The 26,443-nt window shown below is 39.9% G+C and overlaps 1 protein-coding gene across 4 annotated transcripts in view; it reads right to left on the minus strand.

The window, feature by feature from the left end:
• Window positions 1-26,443, minus strand: part of EGF (epidermal growth factor) — a 95,334-nt gene that overhangs the window by 15,585 nt on the left and 53,306 nt on the right. For 2 of the 4 annotated variants that reach the window (XM_032633399.1, XM_032633401.1), the window contains 11 exons: window positions 24,903-25,051; window positions 20,362-20,466; window positions 18,895-19,118; window positions 15,269-15,436; window positions 14,417-14,566; window positions 12,980-13,054; window positions 11,344-11,463; window positions 7,079-7,195; window positions 5,880-6,005; window positions 2,237-2,359; window positions 456-600 (listed from right to left, as the gene is read on the minus strand). In XM_032633399.1, the coding sequence (XP_032489290.1) occupies window positions 456-600; window positions 2,237-2,359; window positions 5,880-6,005; window positions 7,079-7,195; window positions 11,344-11,463; window positions 12,980-13,054; window positions 14,417-14,566; window positions 15,269-15,436; window positions 18,895-19,118; window positions 20,362-20,466; window positions 24,903-25,051 (1,502 nt within the window). The remainder of the gene's footprint in view (window positions 1-455; window positions 601-2,236; window positions 2,360-5,879; window positions 6,006-7,078; window positions 7,196-11,343; window positions 11,464-12,979; window positions 13,055-14,416; window positions 14,567-15,268; window positions 15,437-18,894; window positions 19,119-20,361; window positions 20,467-24,902; window positions 25,052-26,443) is intronic. The other 2 variants (XM_032633400.1, XM_032633402.1) reach the window with 2 other exon arrangements.

Raw genomic sequence — 26,443 nt, forward strand, 5'->3', positions numbered from 1 at the left:
GGGAAAAAATATGTTAGTTTTGAGCATTGAAGGCAAGAAGTCCAGTGTGAACATATATAACACTTTTTAAAATTCAGAAACATAGCATTGATGCGCTCTATCTGATTGGCAGAAAATAAATCAAAGTTTTAAGAAATTCTCTCAGTTTAATCCCCAGCCTATACCAGTAGTAACATCAAGTTATTTAAATAAGAGGGAAAATAACCAGTTCCTTACATTTAATATTTACCACTAGCACCGGGTTAGGGGCAGGGGGTGGTGAAATATGCAGGAAAGGTGTAATACACACACAGAATTTATATATGTAAATAAAGGGTTACATATATAAATTATCTATTTTTCCCTATGGAAAAGCCTAATTATAGAAAAATCGCAATGTAAGTTTTCTGAATCTGCTAAAAGTTATGGGCTGTGATATCATATCTCTGTGCCATCAGAAAAATAGCTTGACTTACTTGCAGGCATAGCTGTCGACTGCTTCAACATACATACACACACCGCCATGGAGGCAGTACCCATCGTGGGACGGGGGACATTCGGGGTAAATATTTCTCACAGGAGAGCGGCCATCCTCCCTGGGTTGAGAGGGTGGAGTCGAGTCTAGAAGAAGCAAAGGCATTTCTTTTACTTTCTGAAGTGATTGGGGTCGTTCAGATATCGATATCAGGAAGTAGTTTCCGTGAACAATTTGTGAGATAGACCAATAGTTGTGATATAGAACAACAGTTTCACTTTCTTAACCAGACCTCGTGTCCTTCACCATGGAGCCAGCCATTCTTTCCTTAGGTTCAGCATTATTTGACATAAAGCATGTTGGAAGCTGTAAGAGAATGGTCAGTCCCAAGACCATATGAATTCCGAGTGCAGATCTCATTATAAAAGCACATACATCATCCAAAAACACACGCTGTGTGAAACAGCAGTTAGCTTAAGAGCGTCTCACTGAACAACAGTATCTCTTGATGGCTTATAAACCACCTACCACTACACAGTCCACTACCCCTAGTTTCCTGGGAGTCTCAAAAATTTCTCCCACATGAGACTTTCTTCTAAAAACTATTTAAGTTGTAGGGGAGCCCTCAAAGACAAGATTAGCAACTTTGACAGAAAGGAAATGTTACCATAACAGAGGGGATGCCAAAGTGGGGAAGTCCTTTTTATTGAATGGTTTGCTGCTCTTTGAAAGGAAAACATTAGGGTGTGTAGCTGACTATATAAATATTAGGAGTCTTTCAGTACCTTTAAGAACAGCGAATTATTTGAGAAAATAATATGCTAAAAAAACAGAGACCTGAGCAAGTGCAGAACCTTCCTTTCTCAGGATGTTTTCTGCTTGCAGAGCTGAGACAGGTAAATAGCTGGCAATGACTTAGCTGACCCTGGCTTCTAGGGTCTATGAAGCCAGCTCCCCTTCTGGGTGCTGATGGTAAGAAGATACTGCTGTTATGGGGGAGGGTTCAGGAAGAAGGAAGCAACAATTATTAACTTTTTAAGTTCTAATTCAGATCAAGAAATACTGACTTTTAAAAAAAAATTAAATGCAATTTTATTAAGAATTTCAAATGACATATGTCAAATTTCTAGAATGGAATAGGACCATTTTGAAACTGGAGAGATGGCATAGATGAACACTGATATCCCTTGTAACTCCAACTTTATTTAAAAAAACAATTCCTCTGCAAACCATATTCCCCCTTATATAACAAGACGAAATAGTATCTACCTTTTCACTATGGCAACAGCTATTTCCTAAAGGAATGGAAAAAAAAAATAGTGATTTTGCTACTTCTTTAAGTTCATTAAAAATGGGACTCTATCTTTAGATTAAAATTTTTAAGTTCAGAAAAAGCTTATTTTAAAATCCTTGAAAGTGATTCAAAATGCTAAGAGTCCGGACATCCTCCCCAACCTGTCTAGCCCTGCAGAGCTTTCCCAGCAGCCCCCAAAATCAACATTACAAATCAGGACATTAGCTGCATAGTTAAAGAGAACCACCTGTGTTCCCACCTTTATTGAATTGTGAATAATAAAAAAGGATTTATTCCAGATGCTATTAAATTAAGAAAACTTGGGCCATTTCACATTCTCAACCACAGCATCAATCTAATCAGGAAAGTAAACTCACCAGCCTGATTGAACTGAATGATTTCTAGAAGCTCTAATGGAAATACACTTGGGTACTGATTTTTTCAGAATCGAGTCCCTCCCCTTGGATCTGGACCACCCACCAACCTACCAGGGCAAATCCGTCCAGGTTCAGATGAGTTGCCAGCACATGTGCAGGTGTAGTTTCCCTCCGTATTTGTACAGGCGGCATTTTCCCCACAGGTGTGCACACCCAGTTGGCACTCATCAATATCTGTCAGGAAAAGGGAGTAGGAAAGAGAAAAGTAGGGTGCAGAGGAGAACAGAGGGTGATATAATTGGAAACCCCAATATTCTGGAAAGGGAGCATCTTCAACTTCTGTCATGCCACATGTTCTCAGAGCTCTATACATTTTTAGATTCAAAAATTCTATTATTAATGTTGGAGAGAGAGAGATGGACTGGGCCCCTTGGCTGCATGCCATGCAGGTAAACTCCTGACATAAGGCTGGAAGTTCTCCTACTGCTTGGAAGGAAAGGAAATTTCCCAGCACATGTAGCTCAGTGGGAAAGTTGGAGATGGTAAACTATCTCTAGGTAAACATTTAGTAGTTCAGATCATATCAAATTCAACATTTTTGCCTTTTTTACATAAATATGAACAAAGTCATCACTTTTTTCCCAACTACCCATCTTTTATTTTCTCAGTTACCACCACCCTAACCTTTAGGTTCTTCTTCTCTTCAATTTTCCATTGCTTTAAGAGGAGCAGCCTTACAACATTCCCTGCATCCCATCTCTCCTCCACTTCTCTCCTAAACACCAGTGCCACATTAATCTTCCCGAACCACATCTCCCGTCACTGCACCACTCGACTCAGATGCTGCCAGTAGTTGTCTGTTTCCTAGAGCTGTGCTGCCTAATATGGTAGCCATCGCCATATGTAGGTACTGAGCACCTGAACTGCAGCTAGTCCACACTGAAATGTAGTGTAAGTGTAAAACACACGCCAGATTTTGTGGACATAGTACCAACTATGAAAGAACATAAAATATATCAGTAATTTTTATATTATAGATAGCTAATGAGAACCAACTGTATAGCACAGGGAACTCTACTCAGTGCTCTGTGGTGACCTAAATGGGAAGGAAATCCAAAAAAGAGGGGATATATGTATATGTATAGCTGACTCACTTTGCTGTACAGCAGAAACTAACACAACACTGTAAAGCAACTATACTCCAATTAAAAAATAATGATGATACTTTTTTATATTGATTATACATTAAGCTGTTAATATTTGGGATATATATTGAATTAAATAAAATATTAAAATTAATTTCACCTGTTTCTTTTTGCTTTTTGTAATGTAGCTACAAAAAATTTTAAATTACATATGTGACTGACATTATATTTCTACTGGATGGTGCTGGTCTAGAGAAGTAAAACCCCAATGCCTGACTTTCAGATTCTAGTTTTCCACAAATATAACTCAACTTACCTGTTATAGACTGAATTGCATCTCCCCAAAATTCATATGTTGAAGCCCTAACCCCCAGAGTGACTATATTTGGAGACAGGACCTATAAGGAAGCAATCAAGCTTATATGAAGTCATAAGAGTGGGGCCCTAATCCAACGGGATTGATGTCCTTCTAAGAAGAGGAAGAGATACCAGTGGTATCTCTCTCTCCCTCTCTCACTCTCTCCACAAGCCACAGAGGAAAGGGCAGGTGAGTGTGGAGTAAGAAGGGGGCCGTCTGCAAGCCAGGAAGAGTCCTCACCAGGAACCAAATCTGCCAGCACCTTAATCTGGGACTCCTGGCCTCCAAAACTCTAAGAAAATAAATGTCTGTTGTTTAGGCCACCCAGTCTACACAGTACTTTTGAAGGTAGCCAGAGCAGATGGAGACACCACCTTGCCAGACTCAGTTTCTGTTCTCCTTCACACAAGTATAGCTATACTTAAGGCTCTAGGCTTTTCTCTACCCGCCCCCCAAATAAGACCTGTGATATGTTCATGCCTGCGGTGCTCCCCACTCCTTCACATTTCTGCATAATAAAAATGTACTTATGCCCCCAGTTCCATCCAAAATGATACTTCCTCCATGAAGTCTTTCCCAATACCTCAAACAGATATGTCTACCGGTTCTGAACTTCCACTTAGTTTTTACTTCTCTTATGACGCATACCTTTCTTCACCACTTATCACAGCTGCATTTCTTTTAGATCATATTCTCCATGTAAATAAGGACTGCCTTCCTCATCTTGGCATTCCTCACAGATCATAGCACTGTGTCTTTGCACTAATAGGGGTCAATTAAATATTTGCCACATTGAATCGCTAACCTGAATAGCCCAAAGGGAGTCTTTTTTTTTTTTAAACTGACATCCTACTGCAATCTCTATGAACGATCACCTTGAGAATGAGAGAGAAGCAAAAACAATGATGTACCATTGGCCAAGAAACACGGCTACTCTTAAGAATAACAACAACAGTTTTATATAGCACTTATTGTGTGCCGGGCATGGTTCAAAGCACTGTATCTACTACATCTCTATATCTACTGTATATACATGGGGCTGGGGGGCAGTGCGGAGAACAAGAACAAGCTCAGGGCTTCCATGTGGCCCGAGATGCCATGCCAACCAGGCAGGCTGGGCCATGACACTCTGCTCCATGGATGGAGATGCGTGAGTAACAGAGTGAGAATCCAGAGTATAATGAGTTTAAACATCCAAGAAAGTATACCTTCCTTTTTCTTCAAAGTAAATTAAATATAAAGCCTGTTTGTCTAAATTATCTAGGAGCCTGCTTAATTAGAGCAGTGACATTTTCCCAATTGACAGCCAAATATGTGCTGAAAAGAGCCTTTACAGATGTCTGTGGACTCCACAAAACTAATCTGATAAACATCTGATTTAAACCAACCAGGTCCAGAAAATTGGTAGTTATGACTGATATTTCATCTTTAACCTCAACATGTGCGAGAAAGCAATGCCATTTTAGTTTGTTATCAAGGCATCTGCCCCTCACAGCGAAAAGATTTTTATGTTTTCAGAAGGAAAGGAAAATACTGAAAGAGACATGTTAAAGCCCCATAAAACTTGAGATAACTATTTTACCGGGCCAAGATGGCTTCAGGCAGGTCTTCACTTGTACCGTGACATTGTGTTACACCTGGAATGGTACAAGACATCCACTAGGTGAACTCCCAACCCAGCAAGCCACACCCAGACCTTGGCAGAGGATGGTGATTATGAAAGAGGTCTTAATCATTCCTTGCTTGATTCTAAATGTCAACGGCTTGAACTTATCAAGAGCCAGCTGTGAGCCCTTTCACAGAACCACGCCTCCTTCCCTTTACACACAGCCGTGACCTCCAACAAACCCACATCAGCTCTGCAGTTCACCACGGTTCAATTGCCAAATTCAGTGACAAAGAAAATGCTGTCCAGTTCGCCCCCCCGCCCGTGATGGCTCGAGGTGTGGAGCTATCGATGAGGCACTGATGTCACTCAACCCCCGGAGAAAGAATTAGAAAGGCAGAGGGGAAAACAGCCTCTGCAGAGTGTAGAAGCTGACTAGTGCGGTCACGGCCAAAGGGCACGAAATTGACTATTTACCCCAAACTGAAATATGTCAGTTTGAACAGATCACACAACTCCTCTTTTAGTCTTAACATGTGTGTCACCGCAATTCTCTCCTGTCTTTTCTCGGCCCGCTACACCCAGTGTTTGGTGATTCTCCAAGGCCTGCCTTCACCCTTGGCCCTCTGCACACAGCTCTCTTACCGAGGCAGTGGATCCCATCTCCCTGGTAGCCTTCTGAGCACCGGCAGACATGGCCACCTTCAGTATTGACGCACTTGGAGGAGGTGGGAGGGCAAACTGAGATACCCATCTGACATTCATCTATATCTGTGGGCAAAATGATGAGCTAGTGAAATACATAGGCAATCCTGGTATAAAGGAAAAGAGTAGGAAAGGATAGTATAATCTTACATACAATCATCCAGCCATTTACAGGTACTGCTTGCAAATGTGATGCAAACCCTCCATCTTGGACTTAAAGTTCATTTCTGAATCAATTTTTACAGATTTCTCAGTGTTTCATTAGTGTAAGTAAATCACTTTGTGCCAGAGTTTCAGACCATAAAAACATTTACAATAATGTAAATTATTTATCAATGTAAATTGATAATATTTTATCAATGTAAAATAGTAACCCATCCAGCAAAACCTATTTAATAAACTAAAACTTATGACCTAAGCCTTTGCGGGGGGGGGAAGCTGTGTTTTTATTGGAATTGGGGAGCTTATAAATTTGACTTGAACTCAAATTCATGCTTTTAAAGCTAATTATAAATTCTTCTCCTTGGGGCTTCCCTGGTGGCACAGTGATTAAGAATCCACCTGCCAATGCAGGGGACACAGGTTTGAGCCCTGATTCGGGAAGATCCCACATGCCGTGGGGCAACTAAGCCCACGCGCCACAACTACTGAGCCTGTGCTCTATAGCCCACGAGCCACAACTACTGGGCCCACGTGCCACAACTACTGAAGCCCGCGTGCCTAGAGCCTGTGCTCCGCAGCAAGAGAAGCCACCGTGATGAGAAGCCCGTGCACCGCAATGAAGAGTAGCCCCCGCTCGCAAAGACTAGAGAGCCTGCGTGCAGCAACAAAGACCCAACACAGCCAAAAATAAAGTAAATGAAATATTTTTTAAAAATCAATTATATTAAAAAATTCTTCTCCTTAATGTCAATTGTCTATATCACGGAATTTTAATATAACTCAATGTAATATAACAATATGCTATGTTTCTTATTTTCTATTCATACACCCATTACCTTTTTAGCTAATATCAAATAAGGTATTCAATCCTGAGGGTAACATAAATCCTTCTGGAGATTTTGAATCAGTATGATCTGAGAGAATGTTTCTGATTCACTATTTTCCAGATATTATGTGTATTTGGATTTTGCTCTTACCAGAACACAGTTTTCCATCTCCGGCAAATCCTTTCAAACACTGACACGTGACATTCTCTCCCTCTGAAACACACCAAGCCTGTGTACTGCATCCCAAGGCACTACAGTCATCACCATCTGCAAACAGCGAGAACCCCACAGGATTATTTCCAGACCTCAGAGAAGAAAATGGACTTCAATGTTTTACATTCTACCGAAAATTCCAGTACTTCCTTTCTCAAGTTCTGGGGCAGGTTAACCTCCAAATAGAAACACTGCGCTGATCTGTAAGCTATATCTATATTAAAGGATCCACAAACCATATGTTTCTGTTTACATGCTCTCAACAAATCTTTAGTCTTAAAGAATTATGTGGTGTTCAAAGACCCTTGTGTGAACTTATTTATAATTTTTTAAAGCATTTGCAAATTTGAACTATACAATTTCTAGGACTAAATGGACTCAAACTTCAAAAATTGTATTGCTTTATTTGAGAATTCCCAACCGTTGTGACATACAAAAGGGGTCAATATATTCTTATCTCTCAAAGATATGCAACTAATATGTAGCAAGTAGATCTGTGTACCAACATGGCAAAGAGATTTAACCATAAAAAGATTTATTGTCAATTTACTAAAATTATGTTTGATATATAATAGAATGTATATGTCAAAATGTATGTTTATTATCAAGATTTATGCCATGACTTGCAAACCTCAAGGCACTTTTTTTTTTTTCAAATTTATTATTTTTGGCTGTGTTGGGTCTTTGTTACTGTGCGCGGGCTTTCTCTGGTTGCAGCGTGCGGGCTTCTCATTGCGGTGGCTTCTCTTGTTGCAGAGCATGGGCTCTAGGTGCGCGGGCTTCAGTAGTTGTGGCTCATGGCCTCTAGAGCATAGGCTCAGTAGTTGTAGCACACAGACTTAGCTGCTCTGTGGCATGTGGGATCTTCCCGGACCAGGGCTCGAACCCGTGTCCCCTGCATTGGCAAGCGGATTCTTACCACTGCGCCACCAGGGAAGCCCCACCTCAAAGCACTTTTACAGAGTTATGAACCATACAAACTAAATGCTGTAAAAGGATCATTTCATTTCGTACTCCAATGAAATGCAAATGCCCCAGAAGACAGAGTTGCCTTTTGAGCCATAAATGTGAGCATGTTTTTTTTTTTTTTCCTTTAGCTACTTATGTATATAATCATTCTCCAAATGCCTCCTCTCTGTTGGAGTTGGGGGTACCTGACACACCACAGTAGGATATAAACTATCTTCTGTCTTTTCACTGGTAAATTTGCTCATCTGAGTATAGAAGAGGTCAAGAAACCCTCCAAAGTTGCCCATAAATTAAAGAAAGTTAAATGATCTAAATAGGAGTCAGGTGCCATGTGAATGCAGACATCGGCTAATGGCGTTTGATTTGCTTAGCTATTTGAGTGAGAAGATTTTTCTTGTGGGAACACGGGCCTTTCATGTTTGCTTGGTCACCTCCTGTCACTCATGACTCTTTGAGATGGATAAGTTCAGACTAAATCAATTATCCATTGGATTCAGCATTTATTTGGAAGACTAGCTCCCAAATCACAAGGCTGTTCAGAGTATATGGTGGACAGTATCAAATTACCCAAGACATGTTAAATCACTTGCGGAATTATCTTAAATTAACATATGATTCAGGATTTATTTGGTAACTTGCAAACCCCAAGGCAGCTTTGCACACTGAAAAGCAATGGATGTGCAGCTGCAGGAGGGATGAGCCACAGCCAAAGCTCCTTCTGCCACAAACTAAGCTCCACAAGGAAGGCACGCTTATGCTTCACGTGTCTCTTCTCTAAAATGCGATGACAGTTTCTGTCCAGTCTACTTCACGTGGTTGTTGTAAGCACTTGAAGAAAAAGTGATTTTTAAAAGAATCTTTTGAGAACTATAAAATATTTTATTTACATATCTAGATAAGAATGATAAAGGAGAAGAGTACTGTGACAGCCTGAATCAGAATTAGCCTTATCACGCTAGAAAAGACTCTGGGGTCTGTTTGTAAAATTAACAAAATTAATTCATTTTGAAGTACCTACTATGTGCCAGAGCCTTATGAGGGCCAAAAATACGGAGGTGGAGAACATAGACAAGGGCTCTGTTTTCTTACATGATTATTTATTGAAGTATAGGTGTAATAAGGACAATCAAGAAAAAATACTGGGTTCCAAGAGAGCTGCAACAACTCTCGCCTCACCTGGTCAGGAGACTAGGAAAGGCTTGCTGAGAAAGAGCATATTAAGCTGAGATCTGAAGGATACACAGGACTTGGGGAGGTGGGGTTAGAAGGAGCACTGTAGGCCGAGAAAGCAACACCTGCATGTTATAGGCAAGGCCCATGTAATGGAAGCAGGCCACAGAAAGCTGGGGATAGAAGGGCACAAATTGAGGCTGGTGAGGTGGGTACAGGCTAGTTTCTCCAGGGCTCAACAGGCTACGTTAAGAATTTTACATTTTATTCATGAATTTAGAAGAATTCGTGATTTTAGTGAATTTGACAATGAAACTTTTTAGGATTGAACCTCTTTGCCATGTTGTACACAGATATGCTTGCTCCATGTGACTCTGTGTCTTTGGAGAATAAAAAGATATGGACCTAAAATCCAACATAAAGTTTTCAATTTCTTTTTGGTATAGATACTTGTTTGAAATGAAATTTCACAACAAAATATAAGTAAGACCCCTTAGCCTAACACAGGTAGAACTAAAACTTTACAGGCTAAGACAAAATAGAACACAATCCAGGGAGGGAAAGATGAGGTAATCTTCACCAAGACAATCAATTTCATTTATTCCACACGAGGCAGGGTACAGTCTCCAGGCATGAAGCCAAACACAGCCTGTTATGTATGTATTCCAAATCTTTAGCCATTTTGTCACTCCCCCATGCCACCCACGTGGCCTAATCTACTGTCTGTCATTCACCTTGGTCTTTGAGTCCCCCAAACATTAGCCTTTCAAAATATCCTCTGTGAACCTCTAGGGATCCCTAGTGACTTTGAAAAGGTTCTCTATACTGCTAATATATATTATGTATATTGTTTTATTCTACCACATTGTCTCCACATCTGACTATGACCTTGGAGGCTGGGGCTATATTTAGCTAAGTATGGTATCACCGGCATTTAGCTCGGTGTATGGCAAATGAATAGTCACCAAATGAATAATATTCCTAACATGACCATGTTTCCGGTAATTCTTTTCTTGATATGAATTAATTACTTGGTCATAATTTTCAAAATCTTTGGTCGAGTCACTAACTTCACGTATCTTAGCTTTCAAATCTGTAAAATGATAGATTGTGATAAGGGTCAAATTAGAGGATATACTTAAAGGACCTGGTAAACTCTAAAGCTCTGTAAAAATTATTATTACTAAAAATATTCACCTCTTTGTATTTTATCAAAAATTACACTGATAAAATCCTCTAAGAAGGGGTAAGAGGTCCCAGGGCCTCGAAAATTGCAGTTTGATGACCACAAAAGTTGTGGTTAAGTGTATATAATGCCCTAATGTGGAGTTCTCAAATTTATTTTTAGCCACATACAGTGTTAAAATTAAGTCTCACTCCGAAATATAAATAAATAAAATGCTTCAAAGAGCAGCTGCACTGATTGAAAGGCAGAGACTTAGCATGAAGAAGAGGTGGGGTCTGCAGAAGCTTTAAAGCTGAGCTAAGCCCAGTTTGAAAACCACTGGCTTCATGAGTGAACACAGACTATAAAAGAATTAGGTTCCCTAAAGTCGTTACATACTGAATAAATTATTTAGCATTTTGCCGATAAATGGGCAATATATTATAGAAGAAAAAAAAATCTAACATTTGCTGTTTGTGGACTTTCTGGAGCAGCTGAAGCAACCAGCCTATATTTGCTTACCAGCTACCATCTGCTTTCCACACTGACAGAAGTAAAGCTAAATGGGCCAAACACCAAAAATACTAGGCATGGATGGGGATACACCCAAATCTGTCCTGGCCTATTTTTCACTTTTTTTTTCCAAGTTAGATTTCTTCAAAAAAGATTCAGTCCAACGACCCTCAATGAGTAAAGTTCATGTCCAGTCTAATATGGAGCCATCTTCCTCAGATAAACCATTCAGAAGAGAAGGACCAAAGTTTGAGTCCAAAGTTTGTCTTCGCTAGCTTTGTGTAGATTTAGTCAACATTAAGTTAGAGAGTTCATTCAGAATTTCTAATTAGTAGGACGGGAATTATTGGAACCAAAGCTGTATTGGAGAACTCATTATTCATACCTGACACCATGATTTCAGCCACTAGCATATGCTGAGATTCTGTAATATTATCTTCCATCTCTCTACTGCTGGGTAAGATGTCCAACGGTATTACTCCATTACTCAGATCTGCTCCACTACCTATTGAAGGCCAACGGATACAATTAATTTACCTTTTGTGATTCAAGAAGTGTTTGAGTTAATTTATATTTATGGCTGTTTGTGTGAGTTCAGACTCTTTCTTAGAGTCGGAGGATTCAGAAAAACTGCCAGGTGGCTTAGAAAACCTTCTCTGCTATACTACACCCTCTCAGCTTCACTCCATGCACTTATAATTGAGGGTGGGGAGAGCCAGTAGGGAAGAAAGACAGGACTCTTCTTGGTACTGGCAAAAACAGTAAAAGTAGAATACCAAAATCCTTATAAACATAATCAGCTCATAATCACTGCTCGCCATTACTGAGGACAAATTAGTGAGATGATCTCCCCAACCTGCCTTTAATATATACACCTTCTCCTTTAGGCTGCTTATAACATTTATTTTAGCTTGATTTTGCCAGTATTTAGAAATGTGGAAGGGCATAAACAAGCTATAATTTAACATAGGCATGGGGCCTATGCAACTCCCCAGAACATGGAAGAAATGGATCCCCTAAAACACTGTGTATTCTCTAAGTGTGGGCCATGGATCCCTGGGGTCTCACTGCATGGCATCTAGAAGGTCAAAACTATTTTCATAAAAGGCAAATAACTGTATTGTTATTTTCACTGTCAACATTGATAAGTGATGGGGCAAAAGCAGACATGGGTGAAAATGTGGTGCTTTAGCGTGAATCGTCATGATACTAGTAGCACGTTCTCTACTGTGGTCATCTTCTTCACTGCCACACACACACACACACACACACACACACACACACACACTCCAATTTCACCTTTAAAAGCCCATGATGGGGCAGTAAAATGACTAATTTTTAAAAATCTTGACCATGGACTACCTGGCTCTTTAATCTCCTGTGTAATGAAATGGGAAGCAACACATAAAACACTGCGCACACACTGAAGCTATGACGGTTGTCTGGAGGAAAGGCACCTGTGAACTCTCAGAGATACGAGCTAAAACTAGGCTCTTTTTTTTTTTCATTGAACATGATTTTTACCTGAAAGAATGTTTGATAAACTATGTCATTAACATTTGGGGATTTGATATTTTCTCAACAATGAATGAAGTGACGCTGTCACTTCAAGGCAAATTAGCTCACGGTGCTTGTTGCCAGTAATAAAATTTAAGCTTTCAAGTGGAAAGTCGAATTCTGGAAAATTTTCCGCAAAAAAATTTTAACAAAATCCAGACACTCAAAGACTTTTCTGATGAGTTTGATAATAATAATTAGTTAATGTTATTGTAGGTATATTAATGTGATATTTGGCAGACTTGTGTAACTCAGTCAATCAATATTTTTAAATGACCAAAACATGATGCAACAAAATCATGCATGGCGAAAGATCCACTCAAAGTACAAAACAGAACACTGGGTTTTAACACAGCAGAGGACAAAATGTTCATTGATACGGCTTCAGATTCAACATTGCAACTAACTCTAAGAAACTACCACCTGTCTAGTTCTGATACATATAATATCAAAAGAAGATATACCAAAAAGTCCTCTGAAAAGGCTATAAAGCAATCTTCCCTTTTCCAGCTCCATGTGTGTCTGATTTTCTTCATAGGCTTCAAACAAAACAACACAGCAACAGCTTTAACAGAGGGGCAGATGGGAGAATCTGGCTGCCCTCTATTAAGTCAGATATTAAAGATATAAACGTAAAACAATGCCATTCTTCTTACTACACAGTTTTGTTTGGAAAAATAGAGTTATTTCATTTATTTTCATAAAAACATGTTCACATATAATGGAATATTACTGTAACTTTAATAGAGATATTAAAATTTTTAGTCTTAATTTCTAATACCATAAATCTTGATAAATATAACCCACACAAACAAAGACTCGAGTTTTTCAATCATTTTTAAGAGTGTAAAAAGGCTCCGAAACCAAAAAGATTGAGAACTGTTATCCTAAGGCAACAATTGGTAGAAAGTTCAGAAAATCCAAAATATTCAATTCTGGTCCATGGATAAATTAATCCATTTATTTGCTGTCAATGTCACCTAACATATCATGCCTATTGGATAAATATGAATTTTTAAAAAAACATCTAAAATAAAATTTAAGTTCTCTTTGGTATAAGGTATCAAGAGATGAATCCAAATACACCTTACCTGTTTGGATTCACATTCAAGTGAAGTAAATCAGTACTACTGTTTACATGTCATATTAGATCTCTTCTTCCTCAAAGTCACGTTTAGCTTTTTGTTTTGCTGTACGCGGGCCTCTCACTGCTGTGGCATCTCCCATTGCAGAGCACAGGCTCCAGACACGCAGGCTCAGCGGCCATGGCCCACGGGCCCAGCTGCTCCGCGGCATGTGGGATCCTCCCGGACCGGGACATGAACCCGTGTCCCCTGCATCGGCAGGCAGACTCTCAACCACTGGGCCACCAGGGAAGCCCTACGTTTAGTTTTTAAAAACGTGGATCACGAGCCTTGTCGAGCTGGATTCCCTACACCTGTTTGGTATCCTAAACTTATTTATTACAAAGGACTCTGCTTTTCATATAAAGACAGTCATGTGGCAGGGGGTTTATATATGACTACCTCTAAAATTGAGGCCATAAAACTTCTAAACAAAATGTCTTTGAACCTTCCCTGAATTGGTAAAATACTGGCATTTATTTCCAAGGATGGGCTACTCCACCAAAAATAGGGGCCTGGAGCACTGGAACTTAAGACTTGGAATATTATCTTTTGTTCATTAATTTTACAGCTAGAAGAAGTCAATTAAATTTAGTTTGTAATGAGGAGGCCAAACTCATCGGTGGGGGGGGTGTGGAAGACAGCTTGGCATCGCTAAAAGCAAGGGGGCTTTTAAGAATACAAAATATTAAAAATTAGCACAAGCATAAAAATCAATGTAGGACAATATTCCTGAGCTAAAGTAAGACAATTTGGCCACATAGTTTATCATATTACCTGCCAATATCTGATGGCCATTCAGAGCCAGACACGTTTTTCCATCTGGAGCTTTAACAAAACCTTCACGACACAAACACTGAGCAGTTCCAAACCTCTCTTCGCAAATATGTTCACAGCCTCCGTTTTGATGTAAGCAGGCATCTGCTCCTAGCAGAGAGGAGGTACATTCACAGATGGGCTTGGAGATGAAAAGGTGTAAAATCAGTGTACAGCTTTAGGAGAAAGAAACTATCTAAATGGAGCTGTTTATATCAAGAGCTATTTCAGAAGAGTTCCTATAAAGAGCCACTGGTTCTAAGATAAGCTCAGAATGTGATTACCTTAGGAGTATTGAGTTTAGCCAGTACCTTTGTTCAAGAAGCTATTTGGGAAGATAGGACTCCTATTTCCTGACTTATAATCTAGTCAGACTGACAAAGGGTGATTCAGAAAGAAGAGTTATTGTGGGAAACTAAGTGGCTTTTCCATCTGCTTACCTACTCCCGGCTGAAGCTCACTCACTTGCATTCTCAGGAGGTGGGGAAAAGCCCAGTGTAGGCAGAAGCTTCCACTGCGGGTTTCTAAATCGCTCCCCCCACCCATCCCTGCCCCTGCCCTTAGTGCCTTTAACCCAAAAGTCTTTGAAAAGAAGCAAATAAGTAAAAGCTACTCAGGAGAAGAAAAGTTGAGGTTGGAGGGATAAAGCCCAAACTTATTACCAGACTATCTTAGTTTAAACGAAATCCAAATCTCAGGAGATCTTAACATCTATCCAAATTAGTGAGAAGTGCAACACACACCCCCTTCCCTGCCATCAAACAATTAAAATAGTTGCAGATGCCAGTCAAAGAAAGACTGTGTCCAGTGTACCTGGTTTTGCCAATGGATGAACTACAACCAGTGATGAGGGCTTCAGCATGCTGCCTCGGAGACGTACCCTATTTTTGCCAGTCCTCTTGTTCACCCTTATTACCGATGGCATAGCCCAATCAGAGAACCACAAATGATCCTCAAACACAGCCACAGCAAATGGGTGACCTGGAAGCAGTTGAGATCCATTATAAACATCTTGTCTTTGCCATGAATATTTTTAAAAGGACAAGGCCTGAAACATATACCCAATTCCTATACTAAGTCAATTCTTAATACAGCTGCTAAGCAATGTATGAGCCACTTCCTTGAGCCACCTACATCAAGGAGAATCCACATGATGAGGGAATCTCTTCTTAGAATGGGAGCCTGGTGGTATGAAGTCCTAGCAAAGCCCATGGTCATCGAGCATTCAGAGAGTGGGAGAATGTGGGTGACTGACATAATACCACCAATAAGAAGGAGACCAGAGCTTCCCTGGTGGCTCAGTGGTTGAGAGTCCGCCTGCTGATGCAGGGGACATGGGTTCGTGCCCCGGTCCAGGAGGATCCCACATGCTGTGGAGTGGCTGGGCCCAGTGAGCCATGGCTGTGGAGCCTGTGCTCCGCAATGGGAGAGGCCACAACAGTGAGAGGCCCGCGTAACACAAAAAAAAAAAAAAAGAAGGCGACCAGGGCAGGAATGTTTCCATGTTCAGTGATTCTGTCACTATTTATAGACTAAACAACTTGACTGGGTAAGTTATTTTACCCATCTTTGTCTTAGGTTCCTTGTCTTTTGAATGGCAGTAATAAGTAGTAGACTAAATTTACAGGTTGCTGTAAATTGAGATTTTTACAACATTTAAAAAAATCTAAGGTAATTGAATAACAGCCTCCTCAAATTCCCATCTCCACCAATACATTTCCTTTCCTATCTCTCCTCTTAACTAAAATTAGTCCATTGACTGTGCTCCTGCCTTCTCTAGGACCTTGTTCTGTCAATTACTCCTTTCATTTACATTAATTCTCTTCTATTCTCTTCATCTTACCAGCTTCTTTCCCTTAGCTGATTAATATGTTCAGGTCTCTCCTATCTTAATTCCCTCATCCCCTTGACCCCTCTAAATTCTTTTTGTCTCTTTCCTTCCCTTCTCAGACAAGTTTTTTTGGAAGTTATTTATTATCTGCTGCTTCCATTTTCATGGCTCCAATCAACCCCTAAATGGCCTCTTCTGATCCTACCTCAACTAAACCCACCTCTCCATGCCACTGAAACTGCTCTGATAAGATATTCCAGTATTTAGTAAGCTGGGAAATGTTTTAATATACTATCTCAAGTGGTTAGAGGCCAAAGCTAAGGACCCCTAGGTTTGGAAGCTTTTATCACATCCAGTCACATTCCCCAGGCCAGTCTTTTTGCTAATGAAAAATGGATTTGGTGGATTAGGGTGAATGTCTCCCTCTACTGGCAGCAAACTCAAACGATTTTTCCCGGTGTAATGAATCTCCAGCCATCATTATTGACCAGGGCCATTAAGATTCATTTGGGTCTCTAGCCTTTGTCCCAAATTAAAGCCATAAAGGCAGGAAGGGAATTTCCTATATAGTTATTGTTTTGTTTTGTTTGTTGTGATAAAAAAACGCATAATACAAAATTTACCATCTAAGCCTAAGACTTAACCCACAGTTTCAGTAATGTTAAATACATTCACATTGCTGTGCAAACAATTTCCAGAAATTTTTTCATCTTGCAAAACTGAAAATCTATACCCATTAAACAACTTCCTGTTTCCCCCTCCCCCTAGGCCCTGGCAAATACCATACTACTTTCTGTTTCTATAAGTGTGCCTATTCTAGATACCCTAAGTAAGTAGAATCATACAATATTGGTCTTCTGTGACTGCCATATTTCATTTAGCAAAACGTCCTCAGGGTTCATCTATGTTGTAGTATGTGTCAGAGTTAGCTATTGTTTTTCAACACAAACCCCACACTAGATATAATCTTCCTTATTTTTTGTTTACAGGAGAGCCACAGTTGAACTACCAGTAGATGGCACTGTAATGGTGGGAATGGTTATTTAGATGTACACATACCAGATTATTTGTATTTGTATCTAATAGGAAGTTGCATTAGTTACAGATTATAGCAATACAAATTATTTACAAAATATCTCCTATGCTTTTTTTGGTTTAGGATATGTTGTCTTTACATTCTAGTTAGGAATTTCCAAATCCCTTTATACCTCCAAATATCAAAGCTATAACTTTACATTTATTTGGGAGATGTATTTTTTAACAATGTACATCTCCCCTACTGACTCCATAACTTCACAGGAACCATAATTGTTTTACTCTCCACTGTATTTCCACTTCCTATAATGGTACATGGATGATAAAAGTCTACAATTGTACACAAGCTTATAATTTATTGTGAAGTATGTCAATTTTTAAAGAAGCTTGGAAGTATGTAAAATTTTTAATTATATTTATCTTGATCTATTTAATGTATAATACAAATCTAGAAGTTCATTACCAAAGAGAAAGGGCAAAATAAATACCTTACATGGATTATTAGTTTGTTAGCTTCTTCCTAAAAAAGAGAGACCATGTTTTTCATCTTCCCAACCAACCAGTTTCTAAATTCCCAAAGCATCTCTAACATCACCCTGGCTTTCATTTCGACATCCAATCTGTTACCAAATCCTCTTGGTTTTTCATTCACAGTGATTTTTGTAATATTCTAACCCTCCATTCTACTTTTTAAATGGCAATCTTCTAGCTCAGGCCTTTATTAACTGTTGACTGAACAATTATCATAACCTCCTAACTCATTTCCTTCTCTCCACATTCCAATCCAACACTTATACTGTTACCTAAGTGGTTATCCTGATACTCCAATATTAGCAGATACATTTCCTGCTTAAGAATATGCAATGGCTCCCTAGTACGTTCAGAATTAATTTCAGTTAACATATCCTGGAGTACTAACATACAAAGACCAATTTTTGCAGGCTTATCTCAAATGATAGTGTTTTATCACCTTCTATTTACCACATGGCCCAGTTCAAATACTGTCTCTGCAGATTCCCTGAGTCAAAATGAATCTCCTACTGCTATATAATGTCCTAACAGTTTGTACTTCTCTTGTAACAGTTAGCATAGGCTACAGTGTTTCAAAACTCTTTATGAAAATACATGACACCCCATGCAAAATCTGAAAATATAATAGGAGGGAAAACTGTATTAACCTTTGCACATGAATGGCTAAAGGTGATACTATCACTTGTGAAAATGACATTTGAGGAAACATAAGAAATGGTAGTCGCTGAACAAGTTCTTATTCTTAAAGAAGTTTTAAAATGGTTAATATTTTCATTCTGATTTTAAGAAATCTTGGCAGAGAGAAATGATTATGCATCGCTATTTTTTATCCAATATTCCAATGTTAAAGTAATCTTTGTAGCTCATACATCTCTGGAGAAATCTGTTAGTCTGTCTGTATTCCTTTCTCACCATATGTTTAAGGGTGTGTGTGGGGGGGGGTGTGTGTGTGTATGTGTGTGTGTGTGTGTAAACACATTTTGTATTTAACACTCATCAACACTCAATCAAGTTGAAGAAATCACCCATTCCAAAGCCTCACCTACATCGTTCTGGGCAAGTCTTTGGCGTTTTGAACCATCCAGATTGGACATTTCAATCACAGACTGCTTGGCATCGCACCAATACAACTTGTCAGTTAAGTAATCAATTGTTATTCCACTGGGCCAGACCAGATCCGAGCTAGCTATAACCAGTCGGCCAATGCCTTGAAGGGAAGAGCTTTCAATTCGTGGATTAATCCCCATCTCAGTCCAGAATAATCTCCTTTAATCAAGAAAGCATACAACAAATAAAACTTGCAAGGAAAAACACTTCTTTTATTCTTTCATTATTAAAAACATCAATGTAAGTCACTTTAGGATAAACTAAAGTGGTACACCCAGGAATACAGAAAGAGAAAGTATAGCACTGAATATTGGACACATAATTTTCAAAAGCAAAAAATTACCTTCTCTATGTACAACAACTTGGACAGAAAATGCTGAATTAAGGCTCAGATGATTGGATAAAAAAGGAATTGTTAGTTTAGAAACTTGTAGTATATTACTAATCAAAGGTGTTTGAGCGCATGTTCTTAAATCAGCGTTTCATGCTACAAAAGGCAATGGAATCTTGCTAGCCTGTCCCTCTGCTATGCATATGTAAAACTTGCCGTATACGTAAAATTAGAACGTAAAGGGAAGAGCATATTTATCTATTATCCTGTTTTACACTATGTACTCAGTTAACTTGGTCAATTTTCAGTTCTGGAAAGCAGGTGCTGAGGCACATTTTTTGAACTCAATATGGTTCAGTATCTTTTCACTGGCTTGTTTAGAGATGGTTATGTTCTCATTGTTTGAATCATGTGGCTGGCTCCAAATTAATTATCTATTTCTACCAGTTTATCATTTCCCACAGACCATCATAAAATTTGCATTATAAATAAAATAGTATGAGCTTTTATCCTTGATTTTTAACTAGGAAGGAATTATTCTCCTTAATTCTCTAACTTAAACCAACATTTGTCACTAGTTCACAATTAACAACATAGAGCCTCCTAATATTTCACGATTTCTCTTTCCTCTTCCCTAAATCTAGAAATGACCTATCACTGGAACTCATGATTTTTCTAAATAGAATTCATAAGCCACGCAATCCAAATATCATCCTCTCTCAAGAAACAGTATAGTTTTTAAAGAAAGTACATAGTGTAAGGGGCTTATGCCTCATTGATGAATGAATTACAGCCCACTTCTTTTCAAAAAGAAATTGAATTTGCTTAAAATGAAAGGGTATCGAAACAATAAACTTTTCTATAGGAAAAACAAATCAAAAGACATTAAAAGGACGAGGAAGTTATGCTAGCCATACCATTTCTGAACATTTGAACAAATCTCATGGATTTTCTTGGTTTCTGATTCCACTGACCACCTGAGGTCTTATGACGAATTTTGGACACTAGCACATCAAACATAAACTGTCCTATGACCTCCACAGAAAGGGCCTTATTTTCACAAATACTTACTTGGCCATTGGATGAACAGCAAGTCCTCGTGGCTGAGAGATGTCCTCCTTAATGATTATTTCACGATATTTCCCATTTAAATCACTCCCTTCAATGAGAGATTTCCTAAAATGCATGTAATATAAAGGGGCTTGTTATATCAACTTTACTTTTTAAACAAAAATACTTGTTTCCCTGTTGCTTACTGAAAAGCAAAATAGGCATTCTAAACTCCCCTATCACAGGTGTGCACACGAATACACACGCGTCAGGAGTACCACTTACGCAAAGCCTATTGTTTTTTTTTTAACACAGTGTTTAAATTAGTTTCCCAATATTTATCCCAAGCAATTAAAACACACCGTGAAAGGGTAAGGTAAGAGGGTTCTGTGTCAGTGGCCTGGCAGGGATAAAGCCAGGAAGTACAAATGCCACCATCCCCTTCTCTTCACAACCTCCCAGCTCCTGGTGGAACCAATAAAAGCCTCCGCCTGGTGTTCACAGATCACAGGGTGGAAGGAGAGTAGACCTCGAAGGGCCAGAGAGACAACCAACACAAGGACAGTAGGAGAAGACTTACGTTGGCTTTAATTTTCTTCCATCTGATTCTAAGACAAATGAGAGTACTGAAATACTCTTTGCTACTCTTTACATTAAAAAATAATAATAACTCTTTGGAATCTGGCAGGGGAGAAAATTCTTGCTTTCTAATTTTTCCATTTATTTGTCAAACAAATCTTGATGATCAAATAGACACTTCCTCAGCACCTAGTGTGTGTCAGGGATTGACCTAAGCACTGGATGAGCCCCAGCAGGTTCCCTGAGCAGGCAGGACCACAACAGAGGAGATTAAAAAGAACCTCCCTGGGCTTCTCTGGTGGCGCAGTGGTTGAGAGTCCGCCTGCCGATGCAGGGGATACGGGTTCGTGGGCCCGTGAGCCATGGCCGCTGTGCCTGCGCGTCCAGAGCCTGTGCTCCATAACAGGAGAGGCCACAACAGTGAGAGGCCCACGTACCGCAAAAAAAAAAAAAAAAAAAAAAAAAAAAAACCTCCCTTCCCCACCTCGTGCCACCTGCCCAGAAACACAGAGCAAGACCAGTCCCTCCACCCTGTGCTACAAAACACTCAGGAGACCTGCTGCAGGTGGCTTGTTCAAGTGCCCTTTCTAGACAGGGGGCCGGGGCTTGATCTATTCTTCCTCATGGGCCATATGCAGGAGGGAGATAAAGGTAAAATTGGCTCAGGGCCTGGGCTGGGCCAAATACACTTTGCGAACTACCAACTCAGGGCAGTGGATAATTTGAAATCATTTATACTACAGCGCCACTTTTAAAAGATAATTTTATTCCCAGATGAAGTGGAAGGTATTTTTGAACTCAATGTGTCAAATTCACTCAGTCACAACTGTCACTGTGCCTGTTCCCTTGAGGGAAGGAATTCTGAAGCCACTTGCTTGTGACCAGGGGAAATAAAACTGTCAGTTCTGATCTCATTGTTACATCATCTCTAAATTCTTACTGTTCTGAGCAGGAGTAAGGTGATGAGAATTGAGACCGACATAAGCTCCTGACTCTGGAGCTGTCTCGGGCAGGATTGCTGGAATTTACTCTGAAAGCTCCCCAAGGGGGTCACCCAATAACACACTTCTATTTGACTCAGCCACAAAGCACATCTTGAACTCCAGGGTTGGTCATGAGACAGCAAAGACAAGGGCGGACATTTGGGTTCACGTGAGTTCAAGCATAACCCTTAATCTAGTGGAGTATCTTTCTCTTCATATTTGTTATCTAATTGGTCTCAGTGCCACCCCTGGGATCCTCTAAACCCACCCTATTTCCAGGGCAAGAGTTGTCCATCCAGAACCCCAGAAGAGTGATTTTTTACCTCATGGTAGTTTTTGTTACCTCAAAAGGATGAGCAAACAGATACACTGTTTCCCTCTTGATGCTTTTTACTAGGCATTTGACTTTGCGAATCAGGATTCCTTAATACTAAATACTAGCACTGCCAGTGGAATGATCAATCTGCTTCCTTCCTACAGTCAGATGTTAATCTGAATCTGTCTTTTCCTAAGCCAATGTAAACTGTAAGCATCCATTCTGGTTCTTTTACTTGGTTAAGAGTTACTATATAATCTAATATCACAAGCTTGGAATCCCAGTTATTTAAATCCAATTTCTAGCTAATATTAAGGTTTTCAAACTATAAACCTCTCATTTCCAGACAAATTAAAGGTTTTCTCTTAGCAGCTGCCGAGAACATGAGAAGGGCTCGTTATTACTCAAGTCAATGAGCTAGAGAATTTGAGGTCTGATCCTCCAGGATACGGTGGTGCCTGTCTATCTCCTGTAGGCATTGCCTCAGCAGTAGGTACTATGGTGCTATTAATCAAACACATAAAATTAGAGGTGCCGTGCAAATGTGGGAAATATGAGGAGACCCAGCATGCTTAGAGGGGCCCAAAGTGCCAGACATCTGCTGTCCTAATCAACGTTTCCTAAAACAGCCGTGTACAAGCTCTGTTATTATGCGCAGCTAATATTTTAAATGTCCTTTTAAGTAGGTTCAAAACAGAGAAGGCCATTATTAATATTTTTAGCATTGTTATGACTGAAGTTGACTTTCATTTGTTACGTGATGCTGGGTCAAGGACATTTAACTGACCCTTGTTGTAGAGGGCAGTACGTACTATGATTATCAAAAACACAAGCTTCGGAAATGGTCATCCTTGAGTTCAAATTCCAGATCCAGTACTTGCTGGCTGCTTGACCTCAGGAAAGTTATTTTACCTCTTTGATTCTCAATTTTTTAATCTTTAAATTGGGGATAAGAAGACTTACCTTTTGGGGAGTCAATATGGATATAAAGCTCTTAGTGCAGTATCTGGTGCATTTCAGTTATTCAATAAATGAATAAATACCCAAAGGATGTGGGCTTCCCTGGTGGCGCAGTGGTTGAGTGTCCACCTGCCGATGCAGGGGACGCGGGTTCGTGCCCCGGTCCGGGAGGATCCCACATGCCGCGGAGCAGCTGGGCCCTTGAGCCATGGCCGCTGAGCCTGCGCGTCCGGAGCCTGTGCTCCACAACGCAAGAGGCCACAACAGTGAGAGGCCCGCGTACCACAAAAAAAAAAAAAAAAAAAAAATACCCAAAGGATAAAGGAATGGAATGAAGGTATGGTTAAATGAATGAACAAATGATTGAATGAATTATTTAAAATATACTCACTCTGGTTATAGAAATGCCATATTATTGATAACTGGGCAACACATCATGCATCTGGCTCATGTTTAAAAGCCTGTTTGTCTCCCATGGGTTATCCAGACCAGAAGAGATTTTCTGGGACCTAGAAAGCCTACCCTGAAGCATATAAATCCACTCCCTGGGACTTCTTCCTCTATGTTGGGACCACTGATTTCAGAGGTGAAACTCTAGTTAATTCTCTCTTCTTTTACTTTAACAAGGTTGCAGAGCTGTCAGAGGTTTGGGTTGGCCACCAGGTCACGCCATAGCTCTAAGTTACTCTGAGAGAGTATCCCAAAGCATGGAATCTCTAACCTTCTTCTATGACGTACTCCGTGGCTGTCTCCTTCTTGCTCAGAAGCAGGAAGTGGGCTCTCATCAGCACACACAAGGGATGCAGCCACTTCCTTCTTCCCCCTTCTCCTACCCCATTCCTGGGGCTGACAAGGCCACACACGCGCACACACACACACAAACACACACACATACACACCAAGTGCAGTGGTGCTTCCTGCAGCCCCAAGAGCAGTGTGCCCAGAGGACAGACACACCACAACTTCTCTCTGGTCCTGTTGTTGCCCATCAGAGGGAAACAGGCCATCTCTCCCACCCTGAGAGCCAACATGTGGGTTCTAGAAAGACTTGTCATTTAAATGTTGTGCGACCTTGAATAAATCACTTAGCCTTTCTGAGCCTTCGTTTCCCCACCTGTAAAATGAAGGGGAAGTTGATCCCTGAAGCCCCTTCCAGAGCCCCCTCTGGGAGTATCCATCCTTCATTTGGCAATTATTTATGCATGACCTTATGATATTTCTTGTACTGAGACTTAGACCAAGCATTTGTATTAGTTTTCCCTGTGTACATGTGTCTTATCTCCCTGGCTAAACCGTAAGGTGACTGGAAACATGGAGTTCTTCTCAGGCTCCTGTGTATCTCCCATGCTACCTAGGAGAGAGCCTGATGCACAGCAGATGCTCAGAGAATGCTTGCTGATTATATCCAGACAGGTTTTGTGTTTCCCTGATTACAACCAATAGCCTGAAATGCAAAAACACATGCTGTTTTCTTGGTCCTCAAAACTTGCCCATGCATACAGACCTTGATGAAAGATACAGTCTTGATTAAAAGGAGGAATGTCCTGTTTGGTGGTGGGGAGGGGGTTGAGGGACTGTGGACAGCACTGGGGGCATCTTTCCTCCGATCCCAGTCAGGTGCCCAGCAATATTTTCCTGTGTTCAAAGTGGAGGATGAAGCCAGCTGTATTACCTATCCAATCACTCCCCTCCCATGTGGCTTAAAACTGAAAGAGGAAACCTACCGTCTGTCTGTCCAATAGAATTTACGGCCAATCCAGTCTACAGCAAGACCTTCTGGCACACCTACTTCTTCCTCAATAAGCCTTTCTCGCTGGGAACCATCCATATTTGCTCTCTCTATCCACTTTAGGGCTGTATGGGCAAAGTATATCTACAAAAGAGAACACAGGCATTTCAGCTTGATTTATTTAAAAGCTTAATGTGGTATATATACAAATGAGGTTAGTAAATCTTTATATTATACAGTACAATAGTTAAGAGCTGGGCGTTGGAGATAGACACACCTGGAACTGAACTCCACCTCAGTTGCTTCCCGGATATGTGTAAACTTAAGCAAGTTTATCAGTGTCTCAGAGGCTCAGTTTCCTCATTGGTAAAATGGGGATGATATTATGAAGCGCATTAGTTATATATATATAAGTTCTTAGCCTTCTGCCTGGCACATATTTCTATTGCTGTGGGTAATTTGCTTATCTTTGATCATTGGTCAATAACAAAGCCATCATACTTGAACTCTAACGGCTTCTACAGCCTGAAAGGGAACAAAGATGAGCAGTTTAATGGGGTCTGCAAGCTGAGCTTTAACTTCTACTGCTTGATCCACAGGATTCCACTTCGCTGCAAGTCAGGAGACACAGCTTCCTCTCCCAGTTTTAACACTTATTTGTTTGATTGCCTTGGTTAAATCATTTTTATTTATTTTTTATTTATTTTAAAATTGAAGTGTAGTTGATGTACAATATTATATAAGTTAAGGTATATAATATAGTGATTCACAATTTTTAAAGTTTATGTTCCATTTATAGTTATTGTAAAATACTGGCTATATTCCCTGTGTTGTACAATATATCCTTGTAGCTTATTTTTTACATAATAGTTTGTACCTCTTAATCCCCTCCACTTATATTGCCCCTCCCCACTTCCTTCTCCCTACTGGTAACTACTAGTTTGTTCTCTATATCTGTGAGTCTGCTTCTTTCTTTTTATATTCACTAGTTTGTTGTATTTTTTGGATTACACATATAAGTGATAACATACAGTATTTGTCTTCTTCTGTCTGGCTTATTTCACTGAGTATAATACCCTCCAAGTCCATCCATCTTACTTCAAATGGCAAAATTTCACTCTTTTTTTATGGCTGAGTAGTATTCCATGGTGTGTATATGTGTGTTTGTGTGTGTGTGTAGGTACCACATCTTCTTTATCCATTCATCTGCTGATGGATACTTAGGTTGCTTCCATTTCTTGGAAATTGTAGCTAATTCTGCTATGAACATGGGGTATCTTTTTGAATTAGTGTTTTTGTTTTTTTCTGATATATACCCAGGAGTGGAACTGCTGGGTTATATTGCTGGGTTTGTTTTTAGTTTATTGAGAACCCTCCATACCGTTTTCCACAGTGGCTGCACCAACTTACATTCCCAATAACAGTGTACATGGTTAAGTCATTTAATCTCAATTTTCTCAGCTATAAAAATGACAAAGTCAGACTAGGTATTTGCTAAAGTTCCTTTCATCTCTAGCTGTAGATAATTTCATTTTA

Source organism: Phocoena sinus, chromosome 5 (assembly GCF_008692025.1).
Source record: "Phocoena sinus isolate mPhoSin1 chromosome 5, mPhoSin1.pri, whole genome shotgun sequence".
In the NCBI taxonomy this organism is placed as follows: Eukaryota; Metazoa; Chordata; class Mammalia; order Artiodactyla; family Phocoenidae; genus Phocoena; species Phocoena sinus.